The sequence below is a fragment of the Dermacentor albipictus genome, chromosome 9 (assembly GCF_038994185.2).
Source record: "Dermacentor albipictus isolate Rhodes 1998 colony chromosome 9, USDA_Dalb.pri_finalv2, whole genome shotgun sequence".
In the NCBI taxonomy this organism is placed as follows: domain Eukaryota; kingdom Metazoa; phylum Arthropoda; class Arachnida; order Ixodida; family Ixodidae; genus Dermacentor; species Dermacentor albipictus.
Window position 1 is genome coordinate 131,826,369 of NC_091829.1, and position 22,354 is coordinate 131,848,722.

Here is a 22,354-nt window from a genome sequence, read left to right on the forward strand (position 1 = left end):
AGGAAACACGGTGAGAGATCTTTTGTTCCGTGCGTGTGATCCGAGGGCCAGTTTCTGCGCGGGTTGTACCGACTCTCTTCACAAAGTGCGGTTAGGGCTATTGTTAGTAGGCCTATTGCGTACAAGTGAAACTGCTTTGTTCTCGCTTCCTACGCACTGAATGTCGCGACCACCCGACAGGCGTGCTTGCGAGAAGGCAAGCAGGGAGACAAGGAAAGTTATTAATGTTTTTGCGAAAGAAGGAGTTCAGGGGGGTTGTGAAAGTAGCCGGCATGACTCGGAGCAAATAGCATTTGTTCAACCTCTCGAAGCACCACGTAACAGCGGTGGGAACAGCTTAGAAAACTTAAATCGCTCAATCGCGGGATTTGAAGAGCATTGTTACGAAGACCTCACGTCCGTAGACGCAGATGACAGGGAACAGTGGGCAGAAGTCAATCTTGAGTCTGGTAGTAGTGAAAGTGATAGTGAAGAGCGCACAAGCGTACATGACGGACTGCAGGATTCCTTGCGTGAATGGGCAAACGAATATGGTATCAAAAGAAGGGCGTTAACAGCTTTGCTGAAGACGCTAAGGACACAGGGGGGACTTCATCAGTTACCGGAGGATGGTCGTACACTTATGCAGACCCCTCGAAAAAACCTGGATGAATTTCCCATTTGTGCTTTGGCGCCAGGAAAGTATTGTCATTTCGGACTTGCTGTGGGTCTTCAGCGTTCATTGTCTCATGTAGAAAAGCTGCCAGCTGTAATTCCACTCTCATTTAATGTAGATGGCCTCCCCTTGTCAAAGAGCTCCAAAATACAACTGTGGCCCATACAGTGCTTACCCCGTGGTTGCGGCAATGTGCCCCCATTTGTTGTGGGTGCGTTTGCTGGACAGTCTAAGCCATCCTCGTCTAATGATTTCCTGAGGCCTTTTGTTCGAGAGCTGCAAACTTTGCTTGTGCAAGGTGTGAATATCAATGGCGACACTGTTCAGGTGACAGTTGCCTCGGTCATCTGTGATGCTCCAGCGCGAGCTTTCGTTACTATGACAAAAGGCCATGGAGGGTACAGTGGTTGCGCAAAGTGTACAGTCGAGGGATCTTACATCAATGGAAAAGTAGTATTTTGCGACATGGACTGTCCGTTACGAACGGATGAGAGTTTCAGGGAGCAGCATGATGTTGAACATCACAAGGGAGAATCTGGCCTGTTGGACCTGCCCATTGACATTGTAAATGACCTCCCACTTGATTACATGCATCTTGCATTACTGGGTGACATGCGGAAATTGCTCCAGTTGTGGATTTCTGGACCACTGCGGGTTCGTTTGGGACCTCTGGATAGGCACACATTCAATGAGAAGAGCAAGCTGCTAAATCCTCACATCCCTAGTGAATTTCCCCGTAGTCCACGCGGACTCGATGAGCTCGACCGCTGGAAGGCGGTTGAGTTCCGACTTTTTGTATTCTACACAGGCCCGTTGCTTCTCAAGTTCTGCCTTCGAGATGATCTATACCAGCACTTTTCTCTGCTCCATGCGTCGTTATCTATACTTGCAAACAAGGAGCTGTGTCGTGAGCATGCTGGTTATGCCGATGAGCTCTTGAGATGCTTTGTTTCACATTTCCGCGAATTGTATGGTGACGAGCATGTTTCTTTCAACGTGCACAGCCTCATACATCTTGCTTCTGATGTTAAAATACATGGAGAGCTAGACTCCTTCAGTGCCTTCCCATTTGAGAACAACATGCAGGTGCTCAAGAGGCAGTTGCGCAAGCATGGAAAACCCTTGGAGCAGCTGCGCAACAGGATGGTAGAGAGCCAGTCTTGGACACGCAGACAGACATGGGATGAAATTCCTGTACATTTTAGCCGTCCTCACAGTCGAGGAGAACTGCTGCCGGAATGCTGCCCTCCTGAATATGAAAGGCTGTCATGGGATGCATATACAATTGCATTGTCTAAAAGAGACAACTGCTTTGCACAGGATGGCCATGTTGTTCTGGCAAAAAACATAGCCTATATCAGAGGGTCTAAGCAGCCATGCATAATTGGCCAAGAGTTTCTCATCAAGGAAGATTTCTATTCTTTACCCTTTGAGTCTTCCGGAATGGGCATTTATGTTGTATCAGGGCTATCGGGCCTGAAGCCTTGGTCCCTGCACAACCTCCAAAAAATGGTGAAGCTGCCACTGAATGGAAAGTTTCTGGTTATTCCAGAGCTTCACACAATTTAAAGGCCTAGATTTAGCTAGCATTCGCAGAAACTTCAAATAATATCTGCAAATTTATAGAGGTTAGTGTAGTGCAGTTTAATAATCCTGAAGTTTTTGCAGCCCTTAGTGGCTTACCTTACGTAACGTTTAGTTATTTGTGAAACATGCAGTGAAAAGGAGGGTAACAGTGAGCAATGAAAGAAATAAGCCTCAAATAATCCTGTAATTAACCCGTGCACACTCACTGTAGGGCAGTTCACCGCACAGTCCTATTCTGCTCAACCATATTTCCACAGGTTAGTATTGGCAGAATGCTGCCATGTTATGCCTTTATTTTCAAGGTTATTTATTGGCTGTTCATGACAAATGCCTGTCATATGTGGTTTGTGGTCTTGAGCCTGGTGGCTGATTAATGCTTGGCGCAGATAGCTGGTCTATAAGAGTAGCAAAATGAGTGCCAAGGGTAGGACACTTCGACAAAGTAGTAGGATGCCACTAGAAAATTCGCAGGCATAGGATGGAGAGCCAGATCATGTTGGGCAAGGATAATCGGATTTCATTGGGAATGGCCTTTGACTGGCACTAAGATTAAATGGCTTGGTGACACATACCGCTCCCATCACAACTTACTGCTGGGATAGTTGGTCCATAGGTGCAACGATCCATAATGTGGCTTATTACAGCCGACATTCAAACTAGCCAAAGGGCTTGAAATACTTGAACTTTAGTAAAACGGCTGTCCTTGGCTGCAGCCAACATTTAAAGAAGACATGTCATTATGGTGAAGGCAAGTCCCTTGGGAAAATGCTTTTTCACTGGTTCCAGGCAGAGGCTTCCCTTGTTTCGCCACCACTGAATACTTCTGACGCTTCATTTTTCAGATGGCTTATGTGATCGCTGAGTTCGTTGAGGACAAACAGGTGGAGGTGGTGCCAGTGACCTGGGTGGAGGGTGACAAGTGTGCGTGGCCCGACAACCTCAAAGGCAACAGAGTGACATCCTTAGTACAGAAATCTGTACCACCAGACACCTTCTGGAAGTGCTACAGCGTAGCAGTGAAAGGGGTATTTGGTATGTATCGTGTACATAAAAGCCTTTTTTGTTCTATACAAATCAGTTGAATGTTGAATTTTTGTTTTAGCAACATATGAACAAGCAAGGGCCAAACTTAATGACAGCCAGTATACATCAGACCTGGGCACAGGATCGGAAATGTCTCAAGGAAAAAGGACAAGGAGGCCACCAGCTCAGTGGTCTGACTCGGATGAGCCTGACACACCACCGCCACCCAAGAAGGCCAAGCAAAGCTCCAGCAAGCAAATTCCAGCTCCACCAAGCAACTTCCCACTAGGTGAATTCAAAATACTTGTTTCTACTACTTATGGTATCCTGACACTTAGCAGTTAAAAAGTAAATTTAATATATTTTGCTTACTGGTGAGTTATTATTTCCCAGGCCTCTCTTCTGCTTCTGCAGTGCAGCAAGACAGCTGTGAAGAGTCTGAAGGTATGTGACTGACATTTTATAGATAGTGCCTCAATGGTAATACAGTGCAAATCTATTTTAGCTTGAGCTTCCTAATCCACAAAGAATAAAGTGCTTCCCCATTGTGTAATATAAGCCATTAATTGAATTGTTCTTGTCACCTGTGAGGGCTTCGACATACGGGCTGACAAATCAAGGAATGGTCATACGTTTCCTTGTTGATTTTGGTTTGTGTTTCATTTTGCATGGCCACCTAACGTCTACTTTTGGCATAAATTCAAACCTAAGCACTTGTGACAGCAGTGTATTATTTCATTTCTAGGTTCACCCGCATTAAAGAACGTACACTTGTGGCTACTGTTTGCTCATAAACAGACTTGCAAGTCATTGTACATGACACATCTATATAGCAATGTAAAGCAAGCGTTCTGGCCAGTTATTTCCTGTTTGAATTTCAGTTTATGCTGTTAGGGTGTTAAACTTCTGTTCAAGTGAGAAGTAGGCTCTTGGCAGCTATGTTGATAAACCAGCATGATTTAGTTTTGAATTGGATAATGGGTCATGTCATATAGTTAGCTGACTTGCTTCATTATTTATTATGTACATTGAATGTTTTAATGCTAAAGCTTGAGGTTACCTTCTTACAATTCATTTGCAAACTGTCTTGATGTATTAGAGGAGCGATTTGCATAGCTATGCGCAGGTGTGAAATTACACCTTTAGAATGTAAAAAAGAAACTGTTCTGGGCATGAGGTTGCAGGCTCAATTTTGAGCTGCAATATGATTTGGAGCGGGATGCATAAACACATGCATTGCGCATTGGGTGCACATTACAGGACCCTAGGTGGCCCAAGTTCAGAAAACATACTTCAGTGCCTTTGATAGATGGTATGTAGCTTTGGGACATAAAACACCATGAAAAGAAAGAAATGAGTTTATAAAATTGAAATGTCCATGGTGTGTTGCAAGCAAATTGTGAACTCACTAAAACTTTACATCATGCCTGTAAAGTGAGCACAGAGAATGCAAGTCAATGCACTGATGAGTTGGTATGCCAACCTATGATATTGAACATGTAAACAAAATGCAGACTGCAACTGCAATCATTTGCTTAGCACTCTTGCATTTTGGAGCATCCTATGGAATGTCTACCATATATGTGTATCAATAACATGACATATGTTCACTATAGCTATGCATTCACAGGTTCACTGCAATCACTCTCTGCAGATGTGAATGACATGCCGCAAGGTGGTGCAGGTGGCCCTAGTTCACACAGTGCAAATGGCTCCAGATCACACACTGCAGGTGGCTCTAGCTCACACAGTGAGTTTTGATAAATCTTGCTTTTACTTTTTTTTCAGTGAAGGGCTATAATTTTTAATGTGGCAGTTCTGTCATATGTTTAACTTCATGTGTATGTAAGCCAAAAAAGTTTCTAAGATGTATCTGTGGCTTGTTCCTAACTTCACAACTGGAATGCACTTTGCAGCTGCTAGCGACAACCTGGAGATGAGCAGTTCTGGTAGAATGGTAAATGGGCTGTGTACTGGAGCGCAATATCGTGCCTGGAAGTCAACCAGTGCGCATGTGCAACACGCCCCCTACTTATCGCCGCGCTCCTTATATACCCGGCTGCGTTTCGGAATAAAGTGCTTTTTGTTACCTGCTACTCGTCTGGCTTACATGGTGTCAGAAGTGGGCACGGCAGTTAGTTCCTGCCCGTGCGGCAAGTCTTGCCATAGGATGCCAGCTTAACAGCAGTATTGATTCCCATGAACGAGACAAGGACTCATCCGGAACGAGAACCACAAGCCACAACGATGACTTCGACTCTGCTACCACCGCCCAAGCCGTTCGACGTTACTGGCGACATTTTCCACAACTGGAACATCTGGAAAAGTGAGTTCGAACTATTTGCAACAGCGACAAGGCTGAATCTGCAGCCCCAGGATGTTCAGACCGCTACATTTTTAATGACTATCGGTGAAGATGCAAGGCGTGTATTCCGTACCTTCAAGTTTGAAAACGATGAGCAGAAGAATGATCGGAAAGTATTAATGCAGAAGTTCGAAGAACATTACAGACCACTTACAAATCTCACCTACAACGAGTTTCGGTTTGGTTCCAGGAACCAGCGCGAGGGCGAGTCATTTAACGAATGGCTCACAGAACTGAAGACTCTAGCTGCGCACTGTGAATTTGGCGAGATTGAAGATAGACTTCTACGCAGTAGAATAATCCTTGGAATAAGAGACAAAGAACTGCAGCAGAGACTTATTTCTGAAAATCCGAACTACGCAAGAACGGTTGAGATGTGCCGTGCTAAAGAACAGAGCAAAGAACAGGTCGCTGAAATCCGAGGCAGCCAGGGCGGCAGCACTTCTTTTGAATCGGAAATCAACATTGACGCTGTAAAAGCAAAGACTGCCACCTGCCCGAAATGTGGCTTACAACATCAAAAAGCGGCAAGATGCCCAGCAATAGGGAGGTATTGCAAAAATTGTAATGGCCGAAACCATTTTGCTAGCGTATGCCGCACAAGAAGCTCGAAAACACGGCCAGAAAGACGGCACGTGCGACAGGTGGAAATAACTAGTGACGAAGATGGGGCTGGCGACGAGATATACTTCCTTCAAGCGCTGGAAGTTCAAGCGGTCGCGAGTGACGAGCATTGGGTGTCAGTGTTAAATGTGGCTGGTATCATGACCAAATGTAAGATAGACACAGGGGCGAACTGTTGTGTTATGCCAGAAACGGTCTTTCGAAAGTTGTCCGCGGCGCCTGCGCAGAACTGTTACGCAACCCTGCGTACGTTTTTCGGCCACACAGAACAAGCAATCGGAAAGATAAACCTGCTCGTGTCTAATAAGGCTCGAAGTACCGAGGTTACGTTTTTTGTTGTCCTCCAAGATGTACCAGTTACATTAAGCGGACACGTCGCTGAGAAACTGGGCCTGATAAAACGCATAGATGCCGTCAACGAAGTGTCTGAGATCCCCATATCTGGCTTTGAAGACGTCTTCCAGGGTCTAGGACAACTTGAGGGCATCGCCTATCGCCTGCAGCTGAAACCCGATGTACGACCAACCATAAAACCAGCGAGGAGAATTCCCGTCGCCCTCCAAGAGCCCGTGAAAGCGAAGCTCGATGAGATGGAACGCGATGGCGTCATTGCAAAGATGACAGAGCCTTGCTCGTGGTCTAGCTACATGGTCGTAGTACTGAAAAAGGATAAGATACGCATATGCTTGGATCCTTCCGACTTAAACAAGGCGATTTTGCGGGAGCATTACCATATGCCTACATTGGAAGACGTACTGCCGCGGCTGCAAGGAGCCAAATATTTTTCTACCCTCGATGCCGCGTCAGGGTTCTGGCAAATAACCCTCGACGAAGAAAGTTCGCGCGTTTGCACCATGAGCACGACGTTCGGAAGGTACAGATTTCTGCGCATGCCATTCGGCATCACATCAGCACCAGAGGTTTTTCAACGCGCCATGCACGAGGTCGTTGGAAGCTTGGCTGGCGTAGCTGTCGTAATGGACGATATATTGGTCTGGGGAAAGACAAGGCAGGAGCACGACAACAACCTCACCGCCTTGCTTGAACGCTGTAGGGAACGTAATCTAAAGCTCAATAAAAAGAAGTGCCAATTTTTGCAGACTAGTGTACGTTACATGGGCCACCTCCTCACCGCTGAAGGACTGTCACTGGACCCAGACAGAGTTCACGACATCATGCAAGTTCCACCGCCGAAGAACTGTAAGGAGCTTCAAGTGTTCCTTGGAATGATAAACTTTGTGTCTCGGTTCATCCCAAACCTGTCAGTCGCATCTGCACCTATTCGGGAGCTACTTAAGAAGGACGTCGCTTGGACGTGGACAGAAGTACAGGAAAACAGTTTCCAAAAGTTACGAGCTAGTCTTGCCACAGCACCAGTCCTAGCATACTTTGACCAGTCTAAGCCAGTGAAACTGTCCGTGGATGCGAGCCAGTACGGTGTCGGAGCAGTCATCTTGCAAGATGACCACCCCATTGCATATTCGTCCCGCTCCTTAACTGCCACACAACAGCGGTATGCCCAAATTGAAAAGGAAACCCTAGCCATAGTTCATGGCTGCATGAAATTCAAGGACTACATACTCGGTCAACCACTAGTCACGGTAGAATCAGACCACCGCCCCCTGGAATCGATCTTCAAGAAACCACTTTGCGATTGCCCTCTTCGCCTTCAACGCATGCGCCTCACGCTTCAAAGATTCCCTATCAGCGTGATATACAAACCAGGAAAGGAACTGTCTTTGGCCGACGCACTTTCACGCTTTCCTTGCAAAACAGAGCTGGTGGATGAAACAGAGCACTTTCAAGTCAATGTTGTTTCTTCGTTACCTGTTTCAGATCAACAGCTGCTCAGTATCAGAACGGAGACTGATAAGGACGCCCTCATGAACGAACTCTGCCGTTACGCGAGTACAGAGTGGCCCGAAAGCAAGCAGCAGCTCCCGGATGCCTTAAAGCCATACTGGAGCTACCGTGATGAGCTACACGTCGAGGATGGGCTGCTTCTCAGAAGCAACAAGCTTGTAATTCCTCCATCAAAACGCAAGGAAGTTCTCGGCCTGCTCCACGCTGCACATTGCGGCGAAGACAAAATGAAGGCGAGAGCAAGACAGGTAATGTACTGGCCAAACATGAACGCCAACATTTCTGATGTAGTGATGTCATGCGCAGTTTGCGACAAGTACAAAAAAAGAAATGCAAGGCTGCCCATGCTGAGCCACGAACTACCGAGTTTGCCATGGCAGGTTGTCGGGGTCGATCTTTTTCACCACGAAGGCAATGATTACCTCATAGTGGTAGATTCTTATTCGTTTTTCTTCGAGGTTCGCAAGCTTAGCCGGACTACCGCTGCTGCTGTGATCAACGCATGTGCAGAAATTTTCGCGACACATGGCATTCCCGTCAAACTGTGCACTGACAACGGCCCTCCTTTCAACAGTGCAACATTTCAAGCATTCACAGGTCATTTTAATATCAGCCACACCACTTCTAGCCCGTACCATCCGCGCGCCAACGGCTTGGCAGAGCGTGCCGTTCAGGAAGCTAAACATCTGCTAAACAAATGCCCGTTTTCCACCCTTGAATTTTACAGTGCGTTGTTGGAGTGGCGGAATACTCCGAGGGACGAACAGTTGCAGTCGCCAGCTCAAAGGCTCATGGGACGTCACACCAGAAGCCAACTCCCGGTTCTCAACTGTCACCTGGAGCCCAAGACGATACCCACGGGAGCAGTTCGTCAGCGACTACAAGAAATACGACATAAACAGCGTTCCTACTACAACAGAACGACACGGGCTTTGCCAGACCTTCGTAGCGGAAACAGAGTGTCCGTATACGACACGCTAAGCAGAACGTGGGCCCCGGCCATGGTAATTGGTCCTGCAGGGCCACCGCGATCCTACTTAGTGGCTACAGACAGTGGACAGCAGTTACGCCGTACGAGAGAGCATCTCAGGGCCACACATGCTGCTCAGCCTGCTGAATCACAAGCAGAAACCCGAAAACAGGCTATGCCAAGTACCCCAGCAGATGCAATTCAAGCCCCACTTCGAAGAAGTGAACGGGTACGCCAAGTGCCGCAACGTTATCCACTTCCTGAACGTAAATAGCAAAGCAATCCTTGTTTGGAAATGAAAATGTTCATCAATGTTCCTTTTTTTTCTTTCTCTTCTTTTCTTTTCCAAGGAGGGGAAGATGTACTGGAGCGCAATATCGTGCCTGGAAGTCAACCAGTGCGCATGTGCAACACGCCCCCTACTTATCGCCGCGCTCCTTATATACCCGGCTGCGTTTCGGAATAAAGTGCTTTTTGTTACCTGCTACTCGTCTGGCTTACAGGCTGGGGTCCCACAATGTGACAGCCTTTGATATTAGTGCAAAGTACAAGCATGCATTAAATGCTCACTATTCTTTACTGTGCAGGTGACCAACGGACTTGTGTACCCTCAGGTTCCCCTGACGAACTTTCAAACAATAGTAAGCTTTCATTGTACTATAATACTTCACTACAAAATTTTTATATTTGCTATTCTCACCATTAGTGGGAACTTGCTTATTTCAGTTGCTGCAAGACGGATGACAGAAGGCAGCACTAACGATATTGAAGACACCATCAAATCGTGGCTAAGGCATGCTCCAGAAAGGGCCGGCAGCCATAAGAAGCCAAGCGCTGAGGTCTGCCTGCCTCAAGGTATGCTTTTACCTCACCGATTTTCAGCAGCTTGAGAGGCGGTGCCGCATGTTGATTTCTTTAATCGCAGAATGTACCCTTTACTATCCGAATACTCACTTGATAACATTCCTTAGAGAAGAGCGAGTTGTAAGCGTGACTCAAAAATGTTGGTTGACTTCCGGCTAACTTTCGAAGAACATGCTTCAAGCATCGTTAATGCATTCTACAGAAAGTTAGGCCTTATATCAAAGACGACCGTACTTATATAATGATCGCACTTTTTTGTCAAAAAAATTTATGCAAATTCAGGGGTGCAATTCAGGTTAAATTTCCCATGAAAGGAATTCTTTTTTTCATCCCGCATTTGCTGCGGGATGACAAGCAGGCAGCTGCTGCTGTCAGTTCGGGACACCAAAACAAAAATGGTGGCCGGCGGAGGAAGCTGAACGGGATTATTTTTCTTCTTGTGAGTACATTAACGTGCATTGAAACAGTTTCTTCCGTATCAGTAATGAATAATATCGTTAATATTGGCAAGTTTGCGACAGTAGCGTAGCCATGTCCAATTTGAGAGGACAGAAACAGAGGGGCACGCTTAGCTGCCAGTGACATAGAAACACATGGCGGGCACGCTGTGGAAACTGCAGCATTTGTCTTCACTGCTATCCTAATACGGCACGTTTCTGCTAAGGGTGGGCGAATATCTTAGCTGCGTTACGAGCGTCGGTGTATTAATAGGGTACACTTCTAACGTATCAGTGCAAACGTGACCACTATTGTTGCTACTCGCGATTTGTTGCGTGCCTACGAGTGCATACGAGAAGAATCGAAAGGCGCCGTTTGTGTTGTTGTTGACCAAAACCATTATGAAGCCTACAAATAATAAAGCCGAGACAAGTTTGGTTGTAGCTTTTTTTTTTCAAGGAAGTGTGGAAAGTGATGAAAGGAATGAAATGAGGCATCTGTTAAGAAAGAGAAAGGTGGGTGTGTGCAGATCACTTGGTATGTCTTCAAGAGTTGTTCACATAGCATTCGACAGATGGTAAGCGCGATCATCGTTAGCTAGACTTGGCACACAACATATCGCTGTGACAAGTTCAGGGTGCGATCATTACACGGGAAAGAAAAAAATCAAATTTTGACAACAAAATTCAGGGGTGCGATCATTATGCGAGTAAATAGAGTAAAGAGTTTACGAATGTGAGCTGTGTTATTCTTTGTTTGTCCGCTCGAAGCTAAAGTTTAGTTCTGTTGTATGGAACTGTATTAATTTGACTGACTAATGTTGCAAAAATTGTATGTGTTCAGTGATGTTTCATTTGTGTCCTGTACAATCCATTTCTTGGACGCCGTGCATCTTATGCCTACGAGTGTGTACTGTGCATGTATAATATTAGACCCCTACAAATAAGGCGGAAATACCGTGATTACTTCACAAACACTTCTCCTGTCCGCAGTTACTGTGAGCTGTAACGTTATGCATGCCTCGCCCTAAATTGCTTAATCCTAGCATTTTATATGTGAATTCCTCTTGCACCTCTAACGCTATAACAATCTCTTGTAACAAAACATAGTACCTTGCATCGTGATCTTGATATATTAGCTCTACTATTTGCTCATTATCTGGCTCGTGTATTTGATTAATTCAATTTTTTGTTGCACTTTGTACCGCTGTTGTTTGAGATGTTTTATTTTTTGGTTTTGTGTTCTTTGTGTAACAGAAATGCAACAATATTAAGGCATAATAGCTGTTCTTGGGCACTTTTAGAAAAAAACTCAAAAAATGAAATAAGTAAATTAAATTACCACTTAGCAACATGAATTCACATCATAATAGTGGCCACAGTGGCTTTCCACTAGAAATGGACATGGGTTTCTCCAACTGAGTTGCATGGCTCAGTTGGAACTGTTTAATACTTAGCTCAAGCTTCTGCATTGTGATCAAAACTGATGTTTTAAAGCAGCCTAAATGTAGGCCAGTATGACTACACTGCTAGTAGTTAACTGGTTTTCTGAATTAAAAATTTACTGTTGTCTGTACTTCATTTATGTATGTGTACATAGTTCAGTCTCTGCTTTTAGAGGAGCCTTCCATGAATGTAGCTGACATAAAAGACAGCTCTAGTTCAGCATGCATCAGCTGTGATTTTAGGTTAGAAGTGATAAATGGTGTATTAAAGTCAAGCCTGTGCATTTTTGCATTAAGAATGAAAAGAAAAAGACCTAATAGTTGCGTATTACCTAGGATCATGCTGCAGTCATACTCGTAGCACATAAGCCTAACTTGCTGTGTGGGTGGGACGAATACTCACAGCACTAACAGGTTTATCAAAAAGGGATTGGGAGAGGGATTATGTTGAACATACTTCTTAAATATGCCCTTGCCAACTGCTATCCCAAGTGTACATGAATACAGCAGCTTAGATGATGCACCACAGAGGTTTGGCATGCAGGTTTGATCTCTAAATATGGGTACCACTTCTGCTGTATAAACAGGAAGCTCTCCCATGAGTAACAATCTTCATAGCACAGGTGTACCTGAATGAAGTGAATGTAGGGACGTACACTAGATGAGAACAGAGTGGGAGACCAGTGCGATGCATTATAATGCTGTATGCATGCACGTTTCCTATGAGTGCCACTGCATTTTTGCATCTGATTTGACTGCAAAAGTGCGCTTTGAAAGCTAAAACCAGCTGTCTACAGCATGGCTGGCCCCTTCAGGTTGCCACTCATATGAGCAGGATGTTGATTTTGCAATGGCTTGATCATTATCCACAAAGCAGGCTTGTACTCGTTTGTTTCCCCAAACCTCACATTTTTTATCATCCTGCTCTTTTACTTTCATGCAGAATAAGTGGAGGCCATTCCATTGTAAAGCACTGCAGCTATGACCTGAAGACTGCACAGGCATCAGAGGCTGCTTGGTTGTGGGCGTGTGCATCTGGTGGAACTTAGGGGATCTGCTGGGCTACGCCAAGGCATGTTTCGTGGACTAGAGGCAGCTACTCAGGGATTTTTTTTTAACTTTGCACAGTGCAATTGCAGAATTTTTTTTCATGCATTGGAAGGATTCTGCCTGTCATCTGCATTGTCAAATCACTTGCAAAGTCATGCTCTTGCTAGGCTCCATCAATATGGTTTTGTGCAGAATTTGTGTGCGAGAACTTTTTATTGTTTTTGTTTTTTAGTGTCATGGCAGTCTTCTGTATTGGTGAAATTGCTACCATTGCAAAGCCATGGTTTTCTGAAATGCTGTTATTCTGCTACTGTACAAAACTTGTGTGCGAAATACTTACATTAGACGCAAGATCTTTTTTACCTCAATATTTCAGAGTATTTCTGTTTGTTCTGTATGTGCATCTACATGTCCACCCATTGTTAGCATAAACAAACCAGTGCATGGTTCGTGCACAATGCAGTGCACAAGCGGCAAAAACCACATGCATGTGTGAAACGCCAAGGCAGTGTATTCCGTGGGATCGTTGCCCAGATTTCTCTGCACAGAAGCGGTTGGCTTGCCAGGAATAAATTTGACTGTTTTGCAGTCTTGCTCATCTGCCTGAGACCTACCTCGCAAGGAGGATCCTGAATCCTTTGCTCGTATCTGTAGGCCACCGTCGTAAGTGGCACATTCACTGTTGCATAAATGCCACGCTTACTGTAGCCCTGCTGTGAAGTGTCCACAATCTGTCATCTTTGCATGGCTGTGAGAATCCCAGCCATTTCCTGTTTCTGAGCGCAAGGAATGAAAAGACTGCGACGCATGCCTTAGTGGCAATTCAGAGGAACCCTCAAAAGACCAAATAAATATGTTAGCTTTTTTATCCTGCAATTGCAGCTTGGACTGACCCCGACATATACGGGCATCACTGAAGCATGCTGTGCATAAGTATAGCAAACAAGCTGCTCCTGTTGCATTATGCTAGTGTCGTGTTCTGGCGTGCTCTATCTGTGAAATGAACACATACTGGCCTATTGTGTGATAACGTCACTGTGGTGTACTATTGTGGAAACACATCCTGGTGTGTTCATGCTACCAGTGGGCTATACCTTGGACCTTACTGGGAATAGTAAAGGCCAGCCACTCATTGCAAAAAATGCTGGACAGGCCTTTCCCTCTTGCCTTTTTGTGTGCTTGATGGTCTGAGAATCGCCTCCATTGCAAAGAAATGCTTTTGTAAGATGCTATTATTTTTCCTTTGTCCAAAGCACTTTTTGTCACTGGATATTGAGGGTTTTTCTAACCTCTGCCTTTATTATGCATGTTGCTGCCTCTGCAAAGCTACCCCTTCGTGAGACCAATATTGTGCCTGTGTAAAATAACTTGTGAGAGCTTTTTACTTTATATATTTTTTATGTCATGGAAGATTCCTTTTATATTGCTGCTGCTGTAAAGCCATACTTGTGGGACTATTGTTGCGCATATGTATAGACTTTTGTGCAAGATACTTTTAGCAAGACCAACTTTTTTTTAATGTTTTGGTCATCTGTGTCCTACACTATGAGCATCTTGCTTATAAAAGCAAGGATGCACTTTATTGAAGTGCTCTTAGTGTGTTTTAGTACAGAACTTTTGTGCAAGATACTTTTATGACATATTTTGTATTATGGGAGGATTCTAGTCACTTTCGTGCATATGTAAGTTGCTTCCAGTGAAGTGTCATTGTTCTTTGTACAAAAGAACTTTTCTGTGAAGTCTGATGGGTACGTCTACAGTTTTACAAGGTAGAAGTGCTACCACAGTCTATATGCAAGTTTAACATCTAGTCATTGAGCCAATGAAACAGCCAGTTTGTTTTTGCATCATGTGCATTGCTGTTGTTGCAAAGATGCCATTATGTGCCTTTTTGCAAGAAAATGTGTGCATAGTCATTGTGCCAGATATTTCTTGTTCTCTTGTACTGTTTGTTTAGTTATATTTGTGATATCACAGTTCAGGTACCAATGCAGTCAGTTTATTCTAGTCTTTTTCCTTTATAAAGTGTATGTACATCACTGCATTAAGTTGACAATTAGAATTTTTCTGTGTTAAGGTCACTTCAAGAAGCATCTTTAGTTCTCTTCTGTGCCCCTGTACTGATCTTGTCAATGTCAACATATACTCCTGCTGGCATCTTTTGTGATTTTCACTTTCTTGTGGGTCCTTATGGGCATTTCTTTAATGTGTTCAGGCACAGGTTATGTTTTGCTGTGCCAAGCACACAGGCATGTTCTTACAGTATGCTTTTTAAATAAAGATCCAATGTTTCTGCAGTTTATGCGCAAGTCTATGCCTCAGTTAGGCCATCCTAAAAAGCTGAGCAAGTTTTATTAAAAGGCTTATTACATCATTTGAATTCACATTCATGCAGCTTAATATCTACAACTTTGATGACTATTGGAGTTGATACATAATGCATATTCTGGCTTATTCTGTGCATTTGGAAACTGCACATATACATTTCTGATGCCTGTGTCCCAAAGGAACTTACATTAAATATGTTGAATGTGCCAGTTTGCAACATGTGCTTCTGCCGTGGATGTTGTGTCCACGTACATTTTCACCTTTGCAACCTGCACCAGTAAAATGGTCCCAGTTCCTTTAGCGGCACTTAATTATTTGTGGATGCAATTTTCACAGTAAAGGAAGTGCAGCATATCCCTGTAACTGGTACATTAGTTCTTAGGTATAGCACAGCTTCTTAAGCATTGAAAAAGCCGCAGTACCAGCAAGGTGACACCCCAACAAAACCGAACAATGGATAAATCCCGGATTTATCATGGATGTCCTCTGTACATCTCGTGGACGTTTCTGTAATCAATATCCACATTTAAAATCCCACAAATGTCCCTGGGATGTCCATGTCCAGATTGTTTTATCCAGCGGACATTGTTCGGATATTTAGTTTTAAAAACGTCCATTTTTAAGGTCCGACGGATGTCCGAATGTCCGATAAGGGCATACACGGGACGTCCGATTGAACGCCTTTTTTTTGCACGGGACGGTCCCTCAGATATCCGCCGTATGTAATCTGGATTTGTGGGGATATCCGGTGGATGTCCAAACGTCCGGCGCTAAACGTCCATCGGATGTACTGTGGATTATTTGTGGTCCATTGGGAAGCCACAGATACATCTTAGAAACTTTTTTGGCTTACATACACATGAAGTTAAACATATGACAGAACTGCCACATTAAAAATTATAGCCCTTCACTGAAAAAAAAAGTAAAAGCAAGATTTATCAAAACTCACTGTGTGAGCTAGAGCCACCTGCAGTGTGTGATCTTGAGCCATCTGCACTGTGTGAACTAGGGCCACCTGCACCACCTTGCGGCATGTCATTCACATCTGCAGAGAGTGATTGCAGTGAACCTGTGAATGCATAGCTATAGTGAACATATGTCATGTTATTGATACACATATATGGTAGACATTCCATGGGATGCTCCAAAATGCAAGAGTGCTAAGCAAATGATTGCAGTTGCAGTCTGCACTTTGTTTACATGTTCAATATCATAGGTTGGCATACCAACTCATCAGTGCATTGACTTGCATTCTCTGTGCTCACTTTACAGGCATGATGTAAAGTTTTAGTGAGTTCACAATTTGCTTGCAACACACCATGGACATTTCAATTTTATAAACTCATTTCTTTCTTTTCATGGTGTTTTATGTCCCAAAGCTACATACCATCTATCAAAGGCACTGAAGTATGTTTTCTGAACTTGGGCCACCTAGGGTCCTGTAATGTGCACCCAATGCGCAATGCATGTGTTTATGCATCCCGCTCCAAATCATATTGCAGCTCAAAATTGAGCCTGCAACCTCATGCCCAGAACAGTTTCTTTTTTACATTCTAAAGACTAATGTGTCTGTATAATTTCACACCTGCACATAGCTATGCAAATCGCTCCTCTAATACATCAAGACAGTTTGCAAATGAATTGTAAGAAGGTAACCTCAAGCTTTAGCATTAAAACATTCAATGTACATAATAAATAATGAAGCAAGTCAGCTAACTATATGACATGACCCATTATCCAATTCAAAACTAAATCATGCTGGTTTATCAACATAGCTGCCAAGAGCCTACTTCTCACTTGAACAGAAGTTTAACACCCTAACAGCATAAACTGAAATTCAAACAGGAAATAACTGGCCAGAACGCTTGCTTTACATTGCTATATAGATGTGTCATGTACAATGACTTGCAAGACTGTTTATGAGCAAACAGTAGCCACAAGTGTACGTTCTTTAATGCGGGTGAACCTAGAAATGAAATAATACACTGCTGTCACAAGTGCTTAGGTTTGAATTTATGCCAAAAGTAGACGTTAGGTGCCCATGCAAAATGAAACACAAACCAAAATCAACAAGGAAACGTATGACCATTCCTTGATTTGTCAGCCCATATGTCGAAGCCCTCACAGGTGACAAGAACAATTCAATTAATGCCTTATATTACACAATGGGGAAGCACTTTATTCTTTGTGGATTAGGAAGCTCAAGCTAAAATAGATTTGCACTGTATTACCATTGAGGCACTATCTATAAAATGTCAGTCACATTCCTTCAGACTCTTCACAGCTGTCTTGCTGCACTGGAGAAGCAGAAGAGAGGCCTGGGAAATAATAACTCCCCAGTAAGCAAAATATATTAAATTTACTTTTTAACTGCTAAGTGTCAGGATACCATAAGTAGTAGAAACAAGTATTTTGAATTCACCTAGTGGGAAGTTGCTTGGTGGAGCTGGAATTTGCTTGCTGGAGCTTTGCTTGGCCTTCTTGGGTGGCAGTGGTGTGTCAGGCTCATCCGAGTCAGACCACTGAGCTGGTGGCCTCCTTGTCCTTTTTCCTTGAGACATTTCCGATCCTGTGCCCATGTCTGATGTATACTGGCTGTGATTAAGTTTGGCCCTTGCTTGTTCATATGTTGCTAAAACAAAAATTCAACATTCAACTGATTTGTATAGAACAAAAAAGGCTTTTATGTACACGATACATACCAAATACCCCTTTCACTGCTACGCTGTAGCACTTCCAGAAGGTGTCTGGTGGTACAGATTTCTTTACTAAGGATGTCACTCTGTTGCCTTTGAGGTTGTCGGGCCACGCACACTTGTCACCCTCCACCCAGGTCACTGGCACCACCTCCACCTGTTTGTCCTCAACGAACTCAGCGATCACATAAGCCATCTGAAAAATGAAGCGTCAGAAGTATTCAATGGTGGCGAAACAAGGGAAGCCTCTGCCTGGAACCAGTGAAAAAGCATTTTCCCAAGGGACTTGCCTTCACCATAATGACATGTCTTCTTTAAATGTTGGCTGCAGCCAAGGACAGCCGTTTTACTAAAGTTCAAGTATTTCAAGCCCTTTGGCTAGTTTGAATGTCGGCTGTAATAAGCCACATTATGGATCGTTGCACCTATGGACCAACTATCCCAGCAGTAAGTTGTGATGGGAGCGGTATGTGTCACCAAGCCATTTAATCTTAGTGCCAGTCAAAGGCCATTCCCAATGAAATCCGATTATCCTTGCCCAACATGATCTGGCTCTCCATCCTATGCCTGCGAATTTTCTAGTGGCATCCTACTACTTTGTCGAAGTGTCCTACCCTTGGCACTCATTTTGCTACTCTTATAGACCAGCTATCTGCGCCAAGCATTAATCAGCCACCAGGCTCAAGACCACAAACCACATATGACAGGCATTTGTCATGAACAGCCAATAAATAACCTTGAAAATAAAGGCATAACACGGCAGCATTCTGCCAATACTAACCTGTGGAAATATGGTTGAGCAGAATAGGACTGTGCGGCGAACTGCCCTACAGTGAGTGTGCATGGGTTAATTACAGGATTATTTGAGGCTTATTTCTTTCATTGCTCACTGTTACCCTCCTTTTCACTGCATGTTTCACAAATAACTAAACTTTACGTAAGGTAAGCCACTAAGGGCTGCAGAAACTCCAGGATTATTAAACTGCACTACACCAACCTCTATAAATTTGCAGATATTATTTGAAGTTTCCGCGAATGCTAGCTAAATCTAGGCCTTTAAATTGTGTGAAGCTCTGGAATAACCAGAAACTTTCCATTCAGTGGCAGCTTCACCATTTTTTGGAGGTTGTGCAGGGACCAAGGCTTCAGGCCCGATAGCCCTGATACAACATAAATGCCCATTCTGGAAGACTCAAAGGGTAAAGAATAGAAATCTTCCTTGATGAGAAACTCTTGGCCAATTATGCATGGCTGCTTAGACCCTCTGATATAGGCTATGTTTTTTGCCAGAACAACATGGCCATCCTGTGCAAAGCAGTTGTCTCTTTTAGACAATGCAATTGTATATGCATCCCATGACAGCCTTTCATATTCAGGAGGGCAGCATTCCGGCAGCAGTTCTCCTCGACTGTGAGGACGGCTAAAATGTACAGGAATTTCATCCCATGTCTGTCTGCGTGTCCAAGACTGGCTCTCTACCATCCTGTTGCGCAGCTGCTCCAAGGGTTTTCCATGCTTGCGCTACTGCCTCTTGAGCACCTGCATGTTGTTCTCAAATGGGAAGGCACTGAAGGAGTCTAGCTCTCCATGTATTTTAACATCAGAAGCAAGATGTATGAGGCTGTGCACGTTGAAAGAAACATGCTCGTCACCATACAATTCGCGGAAATGTGAAACAAAGCATCTCAAGAGCTCATCGGCATAACCAGCATGCTCACGACACAGCTCCTTGTTTGCAAGTATAGATAACGACGCATGGAGCAGCAAAAAGTGCTGGTATAGATCATCTCGAAGGCAGAACTTGAGAAGCAACGGGCCTGTGTAGAATACAAAAAGTCGGAACTCAACCGCCTTCCAGCGGTCGAGCTCATCGAGTCCGCGTGGCCTACGGGGAAATTCACTAGGGATGTGAGGATTTAGCAGCTTGCTCTTCTCATTGAATGTGTGCCTATCCAGAGGTCCCAAACGAACCCGCAGTGGTCCAGAAATCCACAACTGGAGCAATTTCCGCATGACACCCAGTAATGCAAGATGCATGTAATCAAGTGGGAGGTCATTTACAATGTCAATGGGCAGGTCCAACAGGCCAGATTCTCCCTTGTGATGTTCAACATCATGCTGCTCCCTGAAACTCTTATCCGTTCGTAACGGACAGTCCATGTCGCAAAATACTACTTTTCCATTGATGTAAGATCCCTCGACTGTACACTTTGCGCAACCACTGTACCCTCCATGGCCTTTTGTCATAGTAACGAAAGCTCGCGCTGGAGCATCACAGATGACCGAGGCAACTGTCACCTGAACAGTGTCGCCATTGATATTCACACCTTGCACAAGCAAAGTTTGCAGCTCTCGAACAAAAGGCCTCAGGAAATCATTAGACGAGGATGGCTTAGACTGTCCAGCAAACGCACCCACAACAAATGGGGGCACATTGCCGCAACCACGGGGTAAGCACTGTATGGGCCACAGTTGCATTTTGGAGCTCTTTGACAAGGGGAGGCCATCTACATTAAATGAGAGTGGAATTACAGCTGGCAGCTTTTCTACATGAGACAATGAACGCTGAAGACCCACAGCAAGTCCGAAATGACAATACTTTCCTGGCGCCAAAGCACAAATGGGAAATTCATCCAGGTTTTTTCGAGGGGTCTGCATAAGTGTACGACCATCCTCCGGTAACTGATGAAGTCCCCCCTGTGTCCTTAGCGTCTTCAGCAAAGCTGTTAAGGCCCTTCTTTTGATACCATATTCGTTTGCCCATTCACGCAAGGAATCCTGCAGTCCGTCATGTACGCTTGTGCGCTCTTCACTATCGCTGTCACTACTACTGCAAGCACCAAAGTGAGCAGACTCAAGATTGACTTCTGCCCACTGTTCCCTGTCATCTGCGTCTACGGACGTGAGGTCTTCGCAACAATGCTCTTCAAATCCCGCGATTGAGCGATTTAAGTTTTCTAAGCTGTTCCCACCACTGTCACGTGGTGCTTCGATAGGTTGAACAAATGCTATTTGCTCCGAGTCATGCCGGCTACTTTCACAACCCCCCTGAACTCCTTCTTTCGCAAAAACATTAATAACTTTCCTTGTCTCCCTGCTTGCCTTCTCGCAAGCACGCCTGTCGGGTGGTCGCGACATTCAGTGCGTAGGAAGCGAGAACAAAGCAGTTTCACTTGTACGCATTAGGCCTACTAACAATAGCCCTAACCGCACTTTGTGAAGAGAGTCGGTACAACCCGCGCAGAAACTGGCCCTCGGATCACACGCACGGAACAAAAGATCTCTCACCGCGTTTTCAAAGTGCAAGGTGGCAGTGCGTCAGTTGAAAGGCGCGCGAGAAAGGCACCTGCATTCAATAATATAAAACGCGCCACGGCACCCGCAGAAGCCTGCGAATCGGCGCGCACGTTTAGTGACGGGGCACGTTCGTCGCTTTTCACATACATTGATGACTATGACGATTGAAGGTGCATATTACAAAAGAGTAACGTAAACTACTGAAACCGAAATACCACAAAGCCTATTAAACATACAAAATACCTTCAAAAAATTTTAGTAGTTTGAGCAGAATACAAATGCGCATAATTCATGTTGCTGAAAAAAAAAATGAAAAACAGTTCTAGTACGACGGTACGGCTTGGTGAATCGATGCCCTAATACACAGAACAGGAACATCGGTTTTGTTAACAATACAAACATTCATTTGCTCAGAACAGAACAGAATAAACGCGTGGACTATAGCATACTATTTTTTATAGAATGATGCCCTTGTACTCCACACTGTGGACGGTGCGCGAGGCCGCACATAAAGGTAAAAATCCGCACGCAAGTGCTAGGTCAGATTTTCTTTAGCCCGTGTTCAAAGTCCGGGTTCTTAAATAAAAAATAAGTGAATTAGCGAATTTCGTCTTTTCCCGAGTGTTCCACTTAGGAGATTAATATTATGGTGGCGGTATATATATATAGCTCGATTTGGGAGATATAAATATTGAATTAAATCATCGTAACCATCGCCTGTAGCTTCGCATCTGTGCATGCTTATGTCCAGGGCATAAATCAATGGACGTTGCAAGGCATTCCTAGGCGGACATCCGGGGGATGTACACCGCTGATCAATCCATAAACAAACATCCTCTGGACGTCCACCGTATCAAAGTATGCGGACATTATGTTACGTCCCAAGAACTAGGTCCCCTGTTCGTACCACGGATATTGTTTCCCGGACGTGGACGTTCGGATATAAATCGGATATCCACTGGATATCTGTGGTCCATTGGGTTGTTCCTAACTTCACAACTGGAATGCACTTTGCAGCTGCTAGCGACAACCTGGAGATGAGCAGTTCTGGTAGAATGTTAAATGGGCTGGGGTCCCACATTGTGACAGCCTTTGATATTAGTGCAAAGTACAAGCATGCATTAAATGCTCACTATTCTTTACTGTGCAG

The 22,354-nt window shown here is 44.4% G+C and overlaps 2 protein-coding genes and 1 long non-coding RNA gene across 6 annotated transcripts; 2 read left to right on the top strand and 1 right to left on the bottom strand.

Moving 5' to 3' along the window:
• On the top strand, positions 1-2,135 carry LOC139050204 (uncharacterized). The gene is made up of 2 exons (XM_070526408.1): positions 1-1,801; positions 2,121-2,135. The coding sequence occupies exons 1-2, from the start codon at positions 161-163 to the stop codon at positions 2,133-2,135; spliced, it is 1,656 nt and encodes a 551-aa protein (XP_070382509.1). The 5' UTR covers positions 1-160.
• Positions 2,136-2,303: 168 nt separating this feature from the next.
• LOC135915568 (uncharacterized) lies at positions 2,304-15,374 on the top strand. Of its 4 annotated transcripts, XM_070525401.1 has the most exons (8): positions 2,304-2,499; positions 3,085-3,274; positions 3,345-3,554; positions 3,659-3,709; positions 4,896-5,015; positions 9,675-9,728; positions 9,814-9,942; positions 12,777-15,374. In XM_070525401.1, the coding sequence occupies exons 2-8, from the start codon at positions 3,085-3,087 to the stop codon at positions 12,779-12,781; spliced, it is 759 nt and encodes a 252-aa protein (XP_070381502.1). In that variant the 5' UTR covers positions 2,304-2,499; the 3' UTR covers positions 12,782-15,374. The 4 variants fall into 4 exon arrangements, 3 of the variants coding, with proteins under 3 accessions (XP_070381502.1, XP_070381504.1, XP_070381503.1); XR_011508495.1 differs by lacking the exon at positions 2,304-2,499 and having other exon boundaries at positions 2,888-3,274; positions 9,794-9,942; XM_070525402.1 differs by lacking the exon at positions 2,304-2,499 and having other exon boundaries at positions 2,895-3,274; positions 4,920-5,015.
• Positions 15,375-17,644: 2,270 nt separating this feature from the next.
• LOC135915569 (uncharacterized) lies at positions 17,645-18,725 on the bottom strand. The gene is made up of 3 exons (XR_010568656.2): positions 18,689-18,725; positions 17,914-18,103; positions 17,645-17,843 (listed from the first exon to the last, which is right to left on the bottom strand). It is a non-coding gene; the product is annotated as an uncharacterized lncRNA (long non-coding RNA).
• Positions 18,726-22,354: the final 3,629 nt, after the last annotated feature.

Bases quoted from the DNA above. Each gene is read 5' to 3' on its own strand.
- LOC139050204 (XM_070526408.1), top strand. From the start codon at position 161: ATGTCGCGACCACCCGACAGGCGTGCTTGCGAGAAGGCAAGCAGGGAG.
- LOC135915568 (XM_070525401.1), top strand. From the start codon at position 3,085: ATGGCTTATGTGATCGCTGAGTTCGTTGAGGACAAACAGGTGGAGGTG. The intron at 3,555-3,658 runs GTGAATTCAAAA...ATTATTTCCCAG, and splicing joins ACCAAGCAACTTCCCACTAG to GCCTCTCTTCTGCTTCTGCA. The intron at 5,016-9,674 runs GTGAGTTTTGAT...TTTACTGTGCAG, and splicing joins AGGTGGCTCTAGCTCACACA to GTGACCAACGGACTTGTGTA.